The sequence below is a fragment of the Danio rerio genome, chromosome 16 (genome assembly GCF_049306965.1).
Source record: "Danio rerio strain Tuebingen ecotype United States chromosome 16, GRCz12tu, whole genome shotgun sequence".
Taxonomy (NCBI): domain Eukaryota; kingdom Metazoa; phylum Chordata; class Actinopteri; order Cypriniformes; family Danionidae; genus Danio; species Danio rerio.
In genome coordinates this window covers 47959724-47977652 of record NC_133191.1, presented here as the reverse complement: position 1 = coordinate 47977652, position 17929 = coordinate 47959724, and the positions used below count along the sequence as shown (strand labels likewise).

Below are 17929 nucleotides of genomic sequence, written 5' to 3'. Positions count from 1 at the left end.
TTTTGTTGTCTTTGCACTTTCTTTCAGTGTCAAAAACATTTAGAATTTTAAATTGAACCCTGCTGTTCGCTGTCTGTCACCAGTTTTTTTTTTATTATTTTTTTTTTAATAGTCTGCTACACTGATAACAATTTCCTGTTGGGTCTACTGTAACTTACTGGCAGCCGTTTGCCAGTAACTTACTGTAAATCATTTACAGCAAAAATACTTTGTTTATATTTACAACACCATTTATCTTGCTGTATACAGTGGGGGAAATAAGTATTAAACATGTCATGTTTTTCCTTGGAATAATATTTCTAACGGAGCTGTTGACATGGAATCGAACCAGATTTTGGTAAAAACCCAAACAATACAAACATAAAAATAAAATAAAACATCTGAAAAAATTAGTTCTGTGTAACAACAATGACATGACACAAGGAGAAAGTGCTGAACTGCTCAAACGTGTTTAATAATTTATAGAAAAAAGCTGCCTTCTCTCTTATATGGAAATCACATGAACTGCTCAGGTGTGAGTTTTTCACAGACTTCAACAGAGTGTAAAAAATCTTGCTGGTTCTGTGGGTCTCGTCTATCAAATCTGAGCTTTAGTTTGTATTCTCTGTTGGATTCAGATCAGGTGATTGGCTGGGCCATTCTACAGCTTGATTTTTTTTCTCTGAAAGCATTTGAGAGTTTCTTTGGCTGTGTTTTTGGATCATTGTCTTGCTAAAATGTCCATTCTGGTTTCTTCTCCTATGAAAAGCCCATGCGAACACAGGGAGAACATGCAAACTCCACACAGAAATGCCAGCTGAACTAGCCGAGACTTGAACCAGCAACCTTCTTGCTGTGAGGCGACAGTGCTAACCACTGAGCCACCATGCCACCCATTTAGATTATATTAAGCCTATCATTTTTTTCAGTGTAGGAAATTTCTCTTTATTTCTAAATGTTTTTTCGTTTTTTTTAATGTTTTATGTACCTTTGTTGTGCAGGTGGAGTCGCGGGACACTCTGAACAACATCGCTCTGAAGTTTGACACCACTCCCAATGAACTTGTTCAACTCAACAAACTCTTCTCCAGAAATGTGGTCCCGGGTCAGGTGTGTATTTATTTAATTTTTCATACTTTTTAGACTTGACCAATTTATCAAACATTTTGTCAGTAAAGCCAGTTCTAAACACCACAAGTTGCCATTGATTAAAACCCAAACCTGTATTTGCTTTGTTGTGAATTGAAATTTTATTTGGTTTTAATATTTTTTTATCCATATAATTTTACATTTTATTTATTCATTAATTTTCCTTCGGCTTAGTCCCTTTATTCATGAGTGGTCGCCACAGCGGAATGAACCACCAACTTATCAAGCATATGTTTTAGACAGCGGATGCCCTTCCAGCTGCAACACAGTACTGGGAAACACCCATACACACTCATTCACACATATACACTACGGCCAATCTACTTTATTCAATTCACCTATAGCGCATGTCTTTGGACTGTGGGGGAAATTGGAGCACTTGAAGGAAACCCATGTGAACACAGGGAGAAGATGCAAACTCTACATAGAAATGCCAACTGACCCAGCCGGGACTCGTGGCCTTCTTGCTGTGAGGCAACAGTGCTAACCACTGAGTCACTGTGCCGCAACATTTTATTTATTTTTTTTATTTATTTATTTATTTATTTATTTTTATTATTATTTTTTTCATTGATTAAAAGCTAATCATGTTTTCTTTTTTTTTTTTTTTGTGGATTTAAATGTTTGTTTTGTTTTGTTTTGTGTTTTGCCACACGTTGCCATTGATTAAATCCTAATTCTGTTTTTTTTTTGTAAATTTAAATGTTTATTTTATTTTATTTATTCATTTTTTTATTTGCTTTGTTTTTTTGCCATTGATTAAATCCTAATGCTGTTTTTTTTTTGTAAATTGAAATGTTTATTTTATTTATTTTTACTTTTTGTTTTGTTTTGTTTTGTTTTGACACAAGTTGCCATTGATTGAAATCTAAACTTTTTCAAAACTTTCTGAATATCCTGCTTTGCAGCAAAATGTTTTTTTATTTGATTTGATTTGATTTGATTAGTTTTGTTTTATTTGTTACAAGTTGCCATTGATAATTCTGTTTTTTGTTGTAAATTTAAATGTTTATTTCATTTTGTTTGCCACAAGTTGCCACTGATTGAAATCAAAGCTTTTTCAAAACTTTCTAAATATCGTGCTTTGCAGCAAACTCCATTCAATTACATAAGTACATTGCAAACGTCATTTAACATTAACCGCAGCATTCAAAACATCACTCTCTATACTAAACTCACAGCAGCATTTCTCTTTAGACTTTCATTATGACAATTCACTCCCCCACCGTTAGATCTCTGCCAGGCGACAAAGAATCAATCGCTCACTGTTTAATATAGTGCAACAGCATATCAATTATTAGCCGGGATGACATTTAACCAGATGATATCTCTCAGATAGATATAGTGATTAATGACTTCTCTCTTCCAGTCAGGGCTTGAGCAGTTATGAAAGATCTCTTGCTAAACAGCTCCAGCATTGCTTCATCATCTTCTCTCAAATGAGTGTTAAGCAAAGCAGAAGTCGGGATGGTTGATATGCACATGGCAGCGCGTGCAGTAATGAGAGGGTAATAGACAGAGTCGGACACTGGAGATGCCCATGGCTGCCTAATGCAGTACAGCTGAAGGGCTCTCAATTCAGGTCACGTGGGTAAACTCTGCAGTTCTTCTATTAGTTTAGTCCTTCACAATGTTTGGGACTGCTGAACATGCCCTCCGCATGGACTTTACTAGCTGCAAAACAACTCCAGGAGAGCCCTGTTTACTGCTCTGAGATCTGAGGTGCACCAGGAGAGATGGCCTGATAGATGCGCTCAACTTTAGACTTTGTTTGAAACTTGTTTGAATCCCCCCTCCCACCCCCCAATCTCAGCAGGGTGTTTTCACACCTCTAGTTTGAAAAAAGTCAGGAAAGTGGGTAAGACTAGCTTTGTTTAGGTGGGATTGTCGAGTGGCGAAGGAGGGAAGGGTTTGCATGAAGTTTCATTATGTGCATGCTCTGATTTTCACAGCAGCAACACAAACACAGACGCAGGGGAGATAGACAACGATTTGGAGAGCAGTGTTTACAGTGGATCTGAGAGCTGTGTGGAAATGGAGGATTTTAAGTCTATAATATTGTAGTGATATTAGTGATAGTGGGTCACGCCGATCACTTACATGTAATGCAGAAGTAACTCTGTACATTGACTTCACTGCGATTGGACAGCTAGCTCAAAAGTGACACTGATGGGCACTGCATTTTTTAACTTGCAGAAAACATGGCACTACTATTGACAATGACAGAAAACAAATGCTCAGCTCGATTAAAAAAAATGCTCCAGTGAACAATTAAACGTTGCAAGATAATAATAATATAATAATAATAATAATTATAATAATAATAACAATAGTAATAATAATAATAAATAAATAATTGAGGTGCTGTAGGTAGGGCTGTCGCCTCACAGCTAAAGGTCGCTGGGTCTCTGGTTTGAACCTTGGCTCAGTTTGCGTTTCTGTGTGGAGTTTGCATGTTCTCCCTGCACTTCCTTCGGGTGCTCCGGTTTCCCCCACAGTCCAAAGACATGCGGTACAGGTGAATTGGGTAGGCTAAATTGTGCGTAGTGTATGAGTGTGTGTGTGTGAATGTGTGTGTGGATGTTTCTCAGTGTTGTTTTGCGGCTGGAAGGGCATCCGCTGCATAAAAACATGCTGGAGTTGGCGGTACAATCAGCTGTGGCGACCCCAGATTAATAAAGAAACTAAGCCGGGAAGAAAATTAATGAATGGATAAATATTAATTCATTTTATTTGTAAATGGCACCTTTCTAGACACTCAAGGTCGCCTTACAATAAGCATTAACAGCCATACTAGAACAAATTAAAACAAATAATAAAACATTACCAAACAAGCAATGACCAAACGAGTGTAAACATACATCCCAAAATAACAAAATAACATGATAAAAACACAAGGAAAGCCTGCTTATAATATGGGTATTCTTCACTGGGTTGTTAACTGGTTTGTTTACCTAACATTTAATTAAGATCCAACCATTTTCTTCCACTCTGGAATTGCCTTCCATCTCTAAAGATGTCAGTTTGACCGGTAGATATTATAAAATTAATTAAATACAAATATCTGACGTATTAAGTAATGATACAAATAAAAAGTATATTGTGAAAAAAGATTTTGTAAAAATGTTGAACTGATTGGAACTTTTTTTATTATTATTTTACTATCCAACCATTCATCTATACACTGACAAACTTAATTAATGGAAGGCTAGCTTAAACACAGCATATTATATTTATTTCTTATATTCTGACGTGCTATATCGATGAATTATAAAGCATAAAAATGCTAACATTTATATATATATATATATATATATATATATATATATATATATATATACACACACACACACACACACACACACACACACACACACACACACATTTGAATTCAAAATTATTACTTTTTCTTTGGTTTTAAACATTTTCCAAATGATGTTTCACAGAGCAAGGAAATTTTCACAGTATGTCTGATAATATTTTTTATATTATCAAATATGTCTTATTTGTTTTATTTCGGCTAGAATAAAAGCAGTTTTTAATTTTTTAAAAACCATTTAAGGTCAAAATTATTGGCCCCTTTAAGCTATATATATTTTTTTTAAGTCGACAGAACAAACCATCGTTATACAATAACTTGCCTAAATACCCTAACCTGCCTAGTTAACCTAATTAACCTAGTTAAGGGCCTTTTTTACACAGATCTACCAACTACCGGTGGCGTTATTTCAATGACAGATGTACGTTTGCAGTATTATAAGTCGAGATCGCATTTATGTAATAGCCTACGAGCATGCGAATCTCTTTGCTTGTGCACCGATTTCCTCTGCTCGTGCACAAAACGTCCTGCACGCCCCTTAAAATTTGTGCTGCTCAAGCGCAGATCTTCTTGTGCACTCTCAAATAAACGCTGCTGAAGTGCGATTTAGTGCGTTAATGTAACAAGCATGTCTCCAACATTTATTAGATTTGTTAGGATTATTTATAAATGTCTCCAATAGACCTACAGAGTGCTAATAATGCGTCCTGAAGTAAAGTGAAACGGACTGTACGTCGTGTTTGCTGGCCTCACGCGTCGCGCACCTGTCAGACGGCCAGTAAGTCAGCACGTAACCTTAAAGGATTAAACAAATGCACTACTACCGTTACAGAAAAGTTTGGGCTGTAATAATTCACTTACCTTTTAATTTGTTTTGGTGTGAATTAAAAGCAGCGTTAGTTGTATAAAATAGTCATTTGCTTCATATCTAAAAACACTGGCAGCCTGTGCTACAGTATGTTCAAGTGATTGTGCATCCATGCATGCAGCCGCTGGCTGGTGTTTCTAAACCATCACATTGTGATTGTGTTTGCAGGTCTTGTATGTTCCAGATCCGGAGTACGTGTCCAGCGCGGGCAGCTCTCCCTCCTTCAGTCCCAGCAGCCCTCTCTCTCCAACATCATCTGAAGCTGACCTGGAGAAAGTTACCACGGTATGTGACATTTCCCTCTTCACACTGCACAGCCTCAGCGTTTAACCTGTGCTCTGAAGGGACTCCAAGCATCACATGCAGTCACACATTGGTTTTTTCCAGAATCAAAGCTCTGTGTGAACGTTGCTTTTGTGTCTGGGCTACAGGAATCATGTGAAAGGGCAATGAGATGCTGCTGTCTATTGTTAGTCAGGAAACATGGCACTTTGTTTACCGTCAGCTGATAGAAAAAATGCCAGTCTGGCAGAAAAGCTCTCTGTCAGTCAGTATATTGTCGAGGTATTTGCAGTTTTGTTTGTCAAGGCTAATTAAAGCCTGCATGAAAAAAAAATGTACATTTATTTTGCTTGCACACATTGTTATGGGGCGTTCACACAGGACCCGGTGAACATTTTGAGTTTACTCGCTTCATTCGCACGTCCAATTCACTTCACATTAGATGCGGAAGGGGCGTTTGTCTGTCTGGTTACTCCAGTTTTGTTGCTAATGGCTGACATGGATTTTATTGAGAGTGTAGCTGTGCTTTATACTCTTTAGGAAGGCTGAAAAACAATGTAGATTCGTTCTGCACTGTGTCTGGGTCCATCAGATCCTTCAGAGGTGCACCCAGCTCTGTGAGTTCAACTCCTCCAGAAGCTGCTCCTGGATGATGGAAACTTTTAGCTGTATTTCGAACTGAGCCGGCCCCAGTTTGATGAGCTGTTGTCTTATGTCAGCAGGAGGATTTCCCCGCGGGACACCAACTATTGTCGCCATGTCATAATCACGCTCATACTAAACCAAGCTCCTGATTGGTTAATGCGGAGCAGTAATTCGAGTAATTCGTGTGAATTTTGCATTAAGCGCGTCAAATGCCCAAAACACACTATTTGCAGCATAACATTTGCTCAAATCACGTCATTCACATCGCCACATTCACACGAATAGCACCACAGGATGTCTGATCATGTCTATGCATTGACTTAATATGTAAATCACTCATGCTTAACGATTCGTCTGCATTTACGAATGTTGTTTCTGTAAATTAACTGCTTTTTTTGGGTCTTTATTAGATTTTTTATGGCTTTTTATGGAGATGGATGGATGGTTGGATGGATGGTTGGCTGGCGGAATGGACTTTATTGAGTATTTATTCCATTTTTATGGCTTTTATGGTATAGATAAAGAGATAGATGGATGGCTGGCTGGCTGGATGGGTGGATGGATTGATGGGTGGATGGATGTTTCTCCAGATTAACTGGAAATATTGGATAGATAGATAGATAGATAGATAGATAGATAGATAGATAGATAGATAGATAGATAGATAGATAGATAGATGGATGGATGGATGGATGGATGGATGGATGGATGGATGGATGGATGGATGGATGGATGGATGGATGGATGGATGGATGGATGGATGATGGATGGATGGATGGCATAGATAGATAGATAGATAGATAGATAGATAGATAGATAGATAGATAGATAGAAAGATAGATAGATAGATAGATAGATAGATAGATAGATAGATAGATAGATAGATAGATAGATAGATAGATAGATAGATAGATAGATAGATAGATGGATGGATGGATGGATGGATGGATGGATGGATGGATGGATGGATGGATGGATGGATGGATGGATGGATGGATGGATTTATGGCATAGATAGAGGGATGGATAGATGGATTTATGGGATAGATAGATATATAGATAGATAGATAGATAGATAGATAGATAGATAGATAGATAGATAGATAGATAGATAGATAGATAGATAGATAGATAGATAGATAGATGGATGGATGGATGGATGGATGGATGGATGGATGGATGGATGGATGGATGGCATAGATAGAGGGATGGATGGATGGATGGATTTATGGCATAGATAGATAGATAGATAGATAGATAGATAGATAGATAGATAGATAGATAGATAGATAGATATATAGATAGATAGATAGATAGATAGATAGATAGATAGATAGATAGATAGATAGATAGATAGATAGATAGATAGATAGATAGATAGATAGATGGATAGATAGATGGGTGGATGGGTGGGTGGGTGGGTGGATGGATGGATGGATGGATGGATGGATGGATGGATGGATGGATGGATGGATGGATTTATGGCATAGATGGATGGATGGATGGATGGATGTTTTTCTAGATTATCTGGGTATATTGGATATTTATTTTTATGGAGGGGGATGGATGGATGGATGGATGTTTCCCTAGATTAACTGGAAATATTGGGTATTTATTAATTTTTTAGGCTTTTTATGGAGATAGATAGATAGAACACAGGAGAACATGCAAACTCCACACAGAAACACCAGCTGACCCAGCTGAGGCTGGAACCAGCGACCTTCTTGCTTGTTTTGTTTTTTCCAGTTGATTGTTATTATACAGAGTGACCCTTCTTTACCGTTACAATGTTTCAAGTTGAAGTCCTTGTTATATTATATTGGCAGATTATATGTAAACACTTGCATGATATTAGCCCCTCCTGCATTAATTGCTAAAAGTAAGACATAATGATATGATGCTTCTCTTTAAATGATGAAGATGGTAGCTCTCTGGTGCCATTATGAAATATCAGAGAAGTGTGCATTAAATCATCTGACCGCAGTAAATGTGCTTGCAATACTTGGTAATCACACACTGCACCTTTAAATTCTTCAAATACTCTTGTTGTTGATCTAATGCTAGTTACAGAATAAGGACAGATGGAAACATAAAATATTTATACAATATAAACGGGTGTTCTTCTGCAAATTTGCTTTTGAGCTGCTCTGAGATCACCTGGCTGAGGGCTGTGCTTTTTCACAGTCAAATGTGAATATTTACACACTGTAATCAAATACCTGTCACGAGCTGTGTTTACTTGCCCTCATTCTTAAAACTTCATCTAAATCTTTAAAAAATGAGCCGATGTGGCGAATAGGATAGAGCTGAGACAAAAATCATTATGTAAAAGGGAAAAATAATTAAATTACATCTGCAGTTGCATTTTTGCTTGTGTTTATTATATCATGCTATTTCGTATTTTATAAAAGTAAAGACTAAACCCCAAACAGGAATATTTTTGGTAACAGAAGTAATATAAATATAGGGTTATAGAGAGTTTGAGTCTCTATATGCACAGTATTCACACAAAATATCTAAGCTTCCTTTTTTTGGACTTCGGAATGGCTAGTTTTGGTTAGGGATGCACTGAAATTAAAATTCTGGGCCGATATTGAAAATTTGCATTGCTATTAGCTGAAAATTGATTTGTAATAATTATTTATTAAAATAAATAATGCTGTTTGCATGTGTATGATTGTATCACAGGTGGTTTAAATTAGGGCTGGATGATATTAGAAAAATGTAGCAGTGCAATATTTTGTTATGCTGCAATATATATATTTTGGGCTATGAATACAGTTTCACCAGATTACTTCAATTTGGAAATAATATTTAATTTTATATTGATTAGGATGGGTCTGTAGGGGAGTGCATCTGCATAAAATATAATAAGCAATCTAGAAGCATATAAAAATACAATAAAGAAAAAGATAAGAATTAAGTAAACTGTTTTATTGTTTTCCAAGGAGTTTTAACACTATTCGGTACAAAATTTAAATAATCGAATGTAAAATAATATTGCATAGTCTTCATTTTTTTTTTTTAATTCAATAAAATGAATACCTATTAAAGTTACAAATGGTGCAATTTCTTAGGATTGAATGCTGTTAGAAATCCATGATCACAGGCCTCAAAAACAATTCAAATCATACATTATACTCCTGCAATGTGACTATTGTGAATGATCACATTGCGATATCGATGCTAAAACGTTATATTTTGCAGCCCTAGTTTGAACCTAAAATAACTTCAATCTTGTGAAGAAAGTTTATCTGAATCTCTATAATGACATACAGTGCAGGAAATAAGGGCGTATTAACACTATGCTATCACAACCATGCCCAGGCCCGTTTCCTTGATAGTTTGAGAAGTGTGAGTGCTCTGAATGGTGCTCAGGCATGGTTCACTTGGCTGGCCCTGGCCCGGTTGGAAGAGGTGTGCCAGAGCGTGATTCACTTGGGCTTTGGTGCGGTACGCTTGTAGTGTGAGTGCAAAGCGAGCCTGAGCCTGAAACTGAAGACGAGATGTGACTTTTACTGGACTGTTTCATGTGGATGTATTAATCATTGTTACCGTTCAATGCATGCAAACGATATCGTCGTAGATTAATAAAGCTCTACGTTATTTATGCGTTGTTTATGAGCTACAAAAGTGGCTGATCTGTTTGCCGAAATATTTCACTGCATGTCACTTCATATCAAACGACTAAATTAAATAACTAAGAAAATCTCTACTGTGCTGAGCGAAAGCGCTTACTGAACAGCACATCATGGATGACGCAAGCGCGCTCAGGCTCGAATGTAATGTGAGTGCGGGCACAATAGTGCTTCGTCCCAGTTCAAGGCAACTGTACATAGTGTGAGTACGCCCTAAGTATTCAACAAGTCATTATTTTTCTCAGTAATCATATTTCAAAAGGTGTCGTTGACTTGAAATTTTCACCAGATGTTGATAACAACCAAAGAAATCAGTATATACAAAGAAAACAAAACTAATTAGTTTACAAATGAAGTTATGTGTAATTAAATGAAATGACACAGGGAAAAAGTATAGAACCCTTGAGGAAAGGGAGGTGTAGAAAGTCAGTGAAAGCCAAGACAGCAGCTGAAATCTCTCAGAAGTTATTCAGCAACCCTCTGGATTTCATCATTGTAAATTACTAACTGCTTCAGTCCAACATCTACATTAGCATGAGGATGAAGACGAAACCAGGGTGGACATTTCAGCAAGATGATGATCCAAAACACAGCCAAGGAAACTCTCAAATGCTTTCAGAGAAAGAAAATCAAGCTAAAAAATGGCCCAGCCAATCACCTGACTTGAATCCAATAGAGAATACAAAACAAATATTAGTTTGGATAGACAAAAACCCACAGAACCATCAAGATTTTTACACTCTGTTGAAGTCTCTTAAAAAAATCACACCTGAGCAATGCATGTAACTTCATTCTCCATATGAATAAAGGTCTTTGAATAGTTATTTCCCCCGCTGTATAATAATGAAAAGTTACAACATTGCAATTGCGTAATTTCTGTAGTTAGAAGAACTGAGTAATCTATTTATGACCCAGCTTTAGAGATCTCTGTGATACCTGCTGTCAGTAGTATTGGTGTTGAACTTGTGTTTTGCAGTAAAAGGTTGAATCTTCAGCATGTTATCATGAGGTGGTCGTTGTACCTCACTGCTCCCCTGGTCTCCATAGTGATGGTGTGACGGTGCCGTTTGCCAACCTGCCGCTTTGTGCGTTCAGCCGCTACCTTTCCTTCTTTCACACATTTCTATTTGGACGTTCCTCTGGGGGAAGAAAGATGTGATCAGTCTAGCAGTCTGAGACGGGCGCTGCACTTGGAATGAAATGAGGACTCTTGACCTCCTCCGAAATCCAATAGACACAACTTTTGATGATTGACGTAAAGGCACCAAAATGTAATACTTCATTCTGGATATTTAAGACTGCATTCCTAGAAGCTTTGTCAGAAAACGTTTTCAAGAAAGCAGTACATGTGTCTGTGTATGTGTGTAAGTGTATATGGACTGATGGATGTTAGACGGATGGATACAGACAGACACAGATAGACAGACAGATATATAGATATTTTGTTTCTCTAGATTAACAGTATTTATTGGGTATTTATTGAATTTTTTATGTGGATGGTTGGATGGATGGATGGATGGATGGATAGATGTTCTGTTTCTCTAGATTAACTGAATATATTGGGTGTTTATTAATTTTTATGGAGATGGATGGATGGATGGATGTACGGATGTATGTATGGATGGATGAATGGATGAGTGAATGTTCTGTTTCTCTTGACTAACTGGATATATCGGGTATTTATTAATTTTTTATGCCTTTTTATGGGGATGGATAGATGGATGGATGGGTGAACGTTCTGTTTCTCTAGATGAACTGGATATATTGGGTATTTATTATTTTTATGGCGATGAATGGATGGATGGATGGATGGATGGATGTATGTTCTGTTTCTTTAGATTAACTGGATAAATTGGGTATTTGTTAATTTTTTATTTTTTTTATAGGGATGAATGGATGGATGTATGGATGGATGGATGGATGTATGTTTCTCTTGGATTAACTTGATATATTGGGTATTTTTTTATTTTTATGGCGATGGATGGGTGGGTGGATGGATGTTCTGTTTCTTTAGATTAACTGGATATATTGGGTATTTGTTAATTTTTTATGTTTTATATGGGGATGGATGGATGGATGGATGGATGTTTCTCTTGGATTAACTTGATATATTGGGTATTTTTTTATTTATATGGTGATGGATGGATGGATGGGTGGATGGATGTTCTGTTTCTCTAGATTAACTGGATATATTGGGTATTTGTTAATTTTTTATGTTTTTTATGGGGATGGATGGATGGATGTTTCTCTTGGATTAACTAGATATATTGGGTTTTTTATTTTTATGGTGCTGGATGGATGGATGGATGGATGGATGTTTCTCTAGATTAACTGAATATATTAGGTATTAGTTAATTTTTTATGTTTTTTATGGGGGATGGATGGATGTTTCTCTTGGATTAACTGGATATATTGGGTTTTTTATTTTTATGGTGTTGGATGGATGGATGGATGGATGGATGTTCTGTTTCTCTAGATTAACTGAATATTTTAGGTATTTGTTATTTTTTATGTTTTTTATGGGGGATGGATGGATGGATGGATGTTTCTCTTGGATTAACTGGATATATTGGGTGTTTTTTTATTTTTATGGTGATGGATGAATGGATGGATGGATGGATGGATGGATGGATGGATGGATGTTCTGTTTCTCTAGATTAACTGAATATATTAGGTATTAGTTAATTTTTTATGTTTTTTATGGGGGATGGATGGATGTTTCTCTTGGATTAACTGGATATATTGGGTTTTTTATTTTTATGGTGTTGGATGGATGGATGGATGGATGGATGGATGGATGTTCTGTTTCTCTAGATTAACTGAATATTTTAGGTATTTGTTATTTTTTTATGTTTTTTATGGGGGATGGATGGATGGATGGATGTTTCTCTTGGATTAACTGGATATATTGGGTGTTTTTTATTTTTATGGTGATGGATGAATGGATGGATGGATAGATGATGGATGGATATTTCTTTAGATTAACTGAATATATTAGGTATTTATTAATTTTGTATGGCTTTTTATGGAGATAGAATTAGACCAATATTAAAAGTACATGGCATGTTTTCATAAATAATTAAACAAATGGAATTGTATATTGATAAAATGTTACCCAGAACTAAAAAAAGGATCATAGTTAACTAAAAAAAAACATACAGTTTAGATGATAAATTTCAGAAATGTTTATTTAAACATGCATGGTTTTATTTTAGTTAAAATTGATGTAGGAAAATAATTAATTTAAATGAATAGAACGATTAACTCTTAATTAAAATTACAATCAACTAGAAAATGTTAAATACAAATAATAAAATAAAAATAAAACAATGAAATCATTAAAATCAAAACTATTTTAAATTAATAAGATAACATTAATAACTATTAAATAAATATGTATATATTCTAATGCAAATTTTGTCTTTGTTTTGGAGGATGTAGATAACCTTAAGATCAACATATAAATAATAAAACACCAAAAAATGAGGTTAATTTTGATTTAGTTTGCTTGGTGTTCTTCAGTACTCACTGACCTCCTCAGCTTTCCACCAGAGACACGGCAGGGGAGCAAAGGTTTTGTGAAAAGTGAAAATAAAGCACTTGAGTAAAGCAAACAGCTCTTTTTCCCAGACTGTAACGATCTTTTAATTACAGGGCCGTTATTGCAGCTCTATAGAGTGGGCTTGTATTAATTATTAAAGCAGATGCCCTGGCATGTTTGTGTGTAATGAAGAGCAATAGTGAAGGCTAACCACTGGGTGCAGTTTATTTGCTTGGGAAAATGTATTCTCTCTCTCTCTCTTTCTCTTTTTCTGTAATGTGTCCTGAGGCAGTGTTTATAATAACCAGAAACTAGCAGTTACCAGTTGACCAATTTGTGAACGTCTGTTTGATTCATATTTATATATTTGTAATTGATTTAAAATTTATTTATAAATATACAAATATAGCTTTTTTTATGTATTTGTATTTTAGTCATATCATAAAAATGAATGTTTATACTTCTATAAATATATGTAAATACTACAATACATTTTGTTTCTTTTTAAAATTTCTATTCATTTTATTCAGTAATCATTTGTAATAAATGTTTACATATTAAATGCATTTATTTAGAATAATTTCAGTTCATAAATGAATGCATAAGTAACTGTTTATACTTCTATAAATATATGTAAATATTACTATGTTATGTCTTTCTTAATTGTTATCAGTAATGTTTACATATTAAATGTATTTATTACTTCAGTAAAAGATTGCATTTATTAATTCCGTATGAAATATTTATGTTTTGTTTATAGTTATTAATTTGGTTTAGTAGTTTTATTTTATTATTGTTTTTGTTGTCAAGCTGTATATTCAATACTCCATTCAATACTTCGTTCAATTTTTGAATTGCTGTTATATCGTTCATTATTTCATATAAACGGGACAATTGCTTGATTTATGCTAATATTTATTCATAGTCATATCATCATACTCGTATTCGTACAGTTAAAGTCAAAATTATTCGCCCTCCTGTGAATTTTCTTTTCTTTTTCAAATATTTTATTTACTGTCATCATGGCAAAGATAAAATAAATCAGTTATTAGAAATGATTTATTAAAAATATTTTGTTTAGAAATATGTTGAAAGTCTTCTTTCCATTAAACAAAAATAAGAAAAAGTATACAGGTGGCTATTAATAATTCAGGTGGGCTATAATTTGACTTCAACTTTACATAAAGAAAATGTTTATACTTACATAAATATATATTCATAAATACTGCAATTTGTCTTTCGTTTACATTTATTTTATACATTGATTTATTTGAAATAAATCTTTACATATTAAATATATGTATTTCTTAGGTCAAAATTGCATTTATAATTTACATTTAAAATATTTATGTTGTTTTTATAGTTATTAATTTGTTTTACTTCATTTATTTAATTACATTTTTTGGTAGTCAAGTCGTACACTCCATTCTCCATTTAATTTTTAATAGCTGTTATAGTATTCAGTATTTTATATAAACAAGACAGTTGCTTAATTTATACTAATCACACTAGTGAATATATACAGTTGAAGTAATAATTATTAATTATTATTACCTTTCTTTTTCTTTTAAATATTTTACAAATAATGCTTAACAGAGCAAGGAAATTTTACACTATGTCTGATAATATTTTTTTCTTCTGGCAAAAGTCTTATTTGTTTTATTTTAACTACAATAAAAGCAGTTTTTTATTTTTTAAAATCCATTTTAAGGTCAAAATTATTAGCCCCTTTAAGCTATATATTTTTTCGACTGTCTACAGAACAAACCATCATTATACAATAACTTGCCTAATTACCCTAACCTGCCTAGTTAACCTAATTAACCTAGTTCAACCTTTAAATGTCATTTTAAGCTGTATAGAAGTGTCTGGAAAATATCTACTAAAATTTTACTTACTGTCATCATGACAAAGATAAAATAATTCAGTTATTAGAAATGAGTTATTAAAACTATTAGGTTTAGAAATATGTTGAAAAGATCTTCTCTCGTCTCGTCACAGAAATTGGGGGCAAAAATAAACAGGGGGGCTAATAATTCAGGGGGCCAATAATTCTGACTTCAACTGTTCATGACAGAAAAAAGTACAGTGTGCTGAACAAATGGTGATTTTATTTTTTACAGTGCATGGTCTCTGCAGAAGTGGGCGGGGTCTGGCAGCATAATCAGCATCAGCGTGAATCAGACTGTCGATTATCAAACATCTCTGACTCTGACTATGAATTCTGGTGACTTTGAATTGCGTCTCCTTTTGCCTCGTATCATCCTGATCTTCCCCTCCCTTCCTGCTGGATGCTAAATTTAGTCTGCGTCACCAAAAAATGAGAGGGAGTGAGAGACTGGCAGAGACTGTATGTGTGTGTGTGTGTGTGTGTGTTGGTGTTAAAGCCATGGCCAGTTTTAATTACCAGTGGCTGCTGGTGTTGGCTGACACTAGGAAAGGTGACTTTGTCCCAGTCTTACTGATTTCATGCCTAAAAACTCTTATGGTGCTTTGCTTTGGCCAATGACATCATGAAACTCCTCTGGTCAGCAGAGGTTATGTGGTGATCATGGGGAGTTTGGGACTCAGTTGTGACTCCGATTGGACCTTTTTGACGTGTACCATTCAAAAGTTTTCTTTACTGTTTGTTTAATAAATTTAGTAGTGCAGAGAATCATTAAATGTGCTGTATGTTAAAAACACCATCATATGTTTGCAGATATTTAAGAAACATGCCAAGTGAACATACTTGTTTTTCTGAATAGCAATGCTGAAGTCAGATATTCTGCTTTGAAAATGTGCATTAAGTGCCGGAACGTCTGTCTTTGGGTCTCTTTAATCAGTCCAAAGCCAGTTTAGCCAATTATATTTCAACACCCTGGGTTGCCTTGATGGAAAACTGCATATTTGATTCGTTCAATCAGGAAGGCTCTTCAAGTGTGCGTCCGTGACCGAAACGCGACCTCCAGTGGACAGTAGCAAACTCCGAAATGAGACGCAGATTCAGAGTTCCACGTGAGATTTTTAATTAGCATGTAATAGAAATATTATATACGTAAACATTAGGTGAGCAGGTTACATTGTAACCCTGTGTCCTAATAACATGCTTAGTGACAAAATTTGCCATAATAAGCAATTTGGCTGTTTTCACTAGACGAAACGGGACAGAAATTTAAATACAGCCATTCAGAAGCGCAAAATAGTGCACACACTGTACGGTTTATTCATTCATTCATTTTCTTTTCGGCTCAGTCTCTATTAATTCGGGGTCGCCACAGCGGAATGAACTTATCCAGCACGTTTTTACGCAGCAGATGCCCTTCCAGCTGCAACCCATTGCTGGGAAACATCCACACACATTCATTTACACTCATACACTACGGAAAATTTAGCCCACTCAATTCACCTGTACCGCATGTCTTTGGACTGTGGGGGAAACCGGAGCACCCGGAGGAAACCCACGCGAACGCAGGGAGAACATGCAAACTCTGAACAGAAACGCCAACTGACCCAGCCGAGGCTCGAACCAGAGACCTTCTTGCTGTGAGGCGACAGCACTACCTACTGTGCCACTGCGTCACCGGTAAGGTTTATAATCTAATTAATACATTTTAAACCTCTTTAACATTATTAAATGTAGATGCTGAATCACTGAAATGTGTTGGTTTACACCGAGTCAAAGTTCTAAAGCTCAATTTCAAACGGTTAATTTAATTTATAAGATCTGAGGTGAACTATCTTTTCAATTCAATTCAATTCAGCTTTATTTGTATAGCGCTTTTACAATGTAGATTGTGTCAAAGCAGCTTCACATAAATGGTCATAGTAACTGGAACAGTGTGGTTCAGGTTTTAGTGTTTAAGTTCAGTTCAGTTTAGCTCAGTTCAGTGTGATTTAATCATTACTGAGAGTTCAAACACTGAAGAGCAAATTCATCGATGCGTAGCTCTACCAATCCTGAACCATGCGAGGCAGTGGCGACAGTGGAGAGGGAAAAAAAACTTCACCTGATGGGAGTGAAGAAAAAAAACCTTGAGAGAACCAGACTCAGTTGGGCACAACCATTTTAATTTCTCCGCTGGCCAAAAGTCTTGTGCAGAGCTTCATTCGCCGTGGTTTAGGCTGGAAGATGGCCTCAGCGAAGACTTGTCTGTCCCTGGAGCGTCGCTGGAATCAGACTCATGTTCTCCACTCCCCACGACCATCAGCGCAGCAGCAGCTCAGGATATGGCCTGGTCCCGGATATGGAATCCTTGGGATCATCACGTCGCTGGTCTTGGATCCAACTATCTGCTGCTGCTTTCAAAAGTATGGCAATAAATGTCATGTAAAATGCCATTCAAACTCACATTATTAGCATTTTACGCTGAATAAAGCACATGAGGTGCACCTGAGGTGATCATTGTCAGTTTTCTGTTGTTCAGCTGCAAGAAATAGAAGCCGTTTCTAAAATATAAATTTCAGGTGTTGCTTTGGACTATTCCTTTTAATATGAAAATATTCCTTTTATCGCATGCCGCTGCTTTTA

At 35.6% G+C, this 17929-nt stretch overlaps 1 protein-coding gene across 7 annotated transcripts in view; it reads left to right on the top strand.

Moving 5' to 3' along the window:
• Positions 1-17929, top strand: part of oxr1a (oxidation resistance 1a) — a 330299-nt gene that overhangs the window by 223778 nt on the left and 88592 nt on the right. For all 7 annotated transcript variants that reach the window (XM_073925233.1, XM_021466735.2, XM_021466736.3 and 4 more), the window contains 2 exon segments: positions 981-1088; positions 5483-5599. In XM_073925233.1, the coding sequence (XP_073781334.1) occupies positions 981-1088; positions 5483-5599 (225 nt within the window).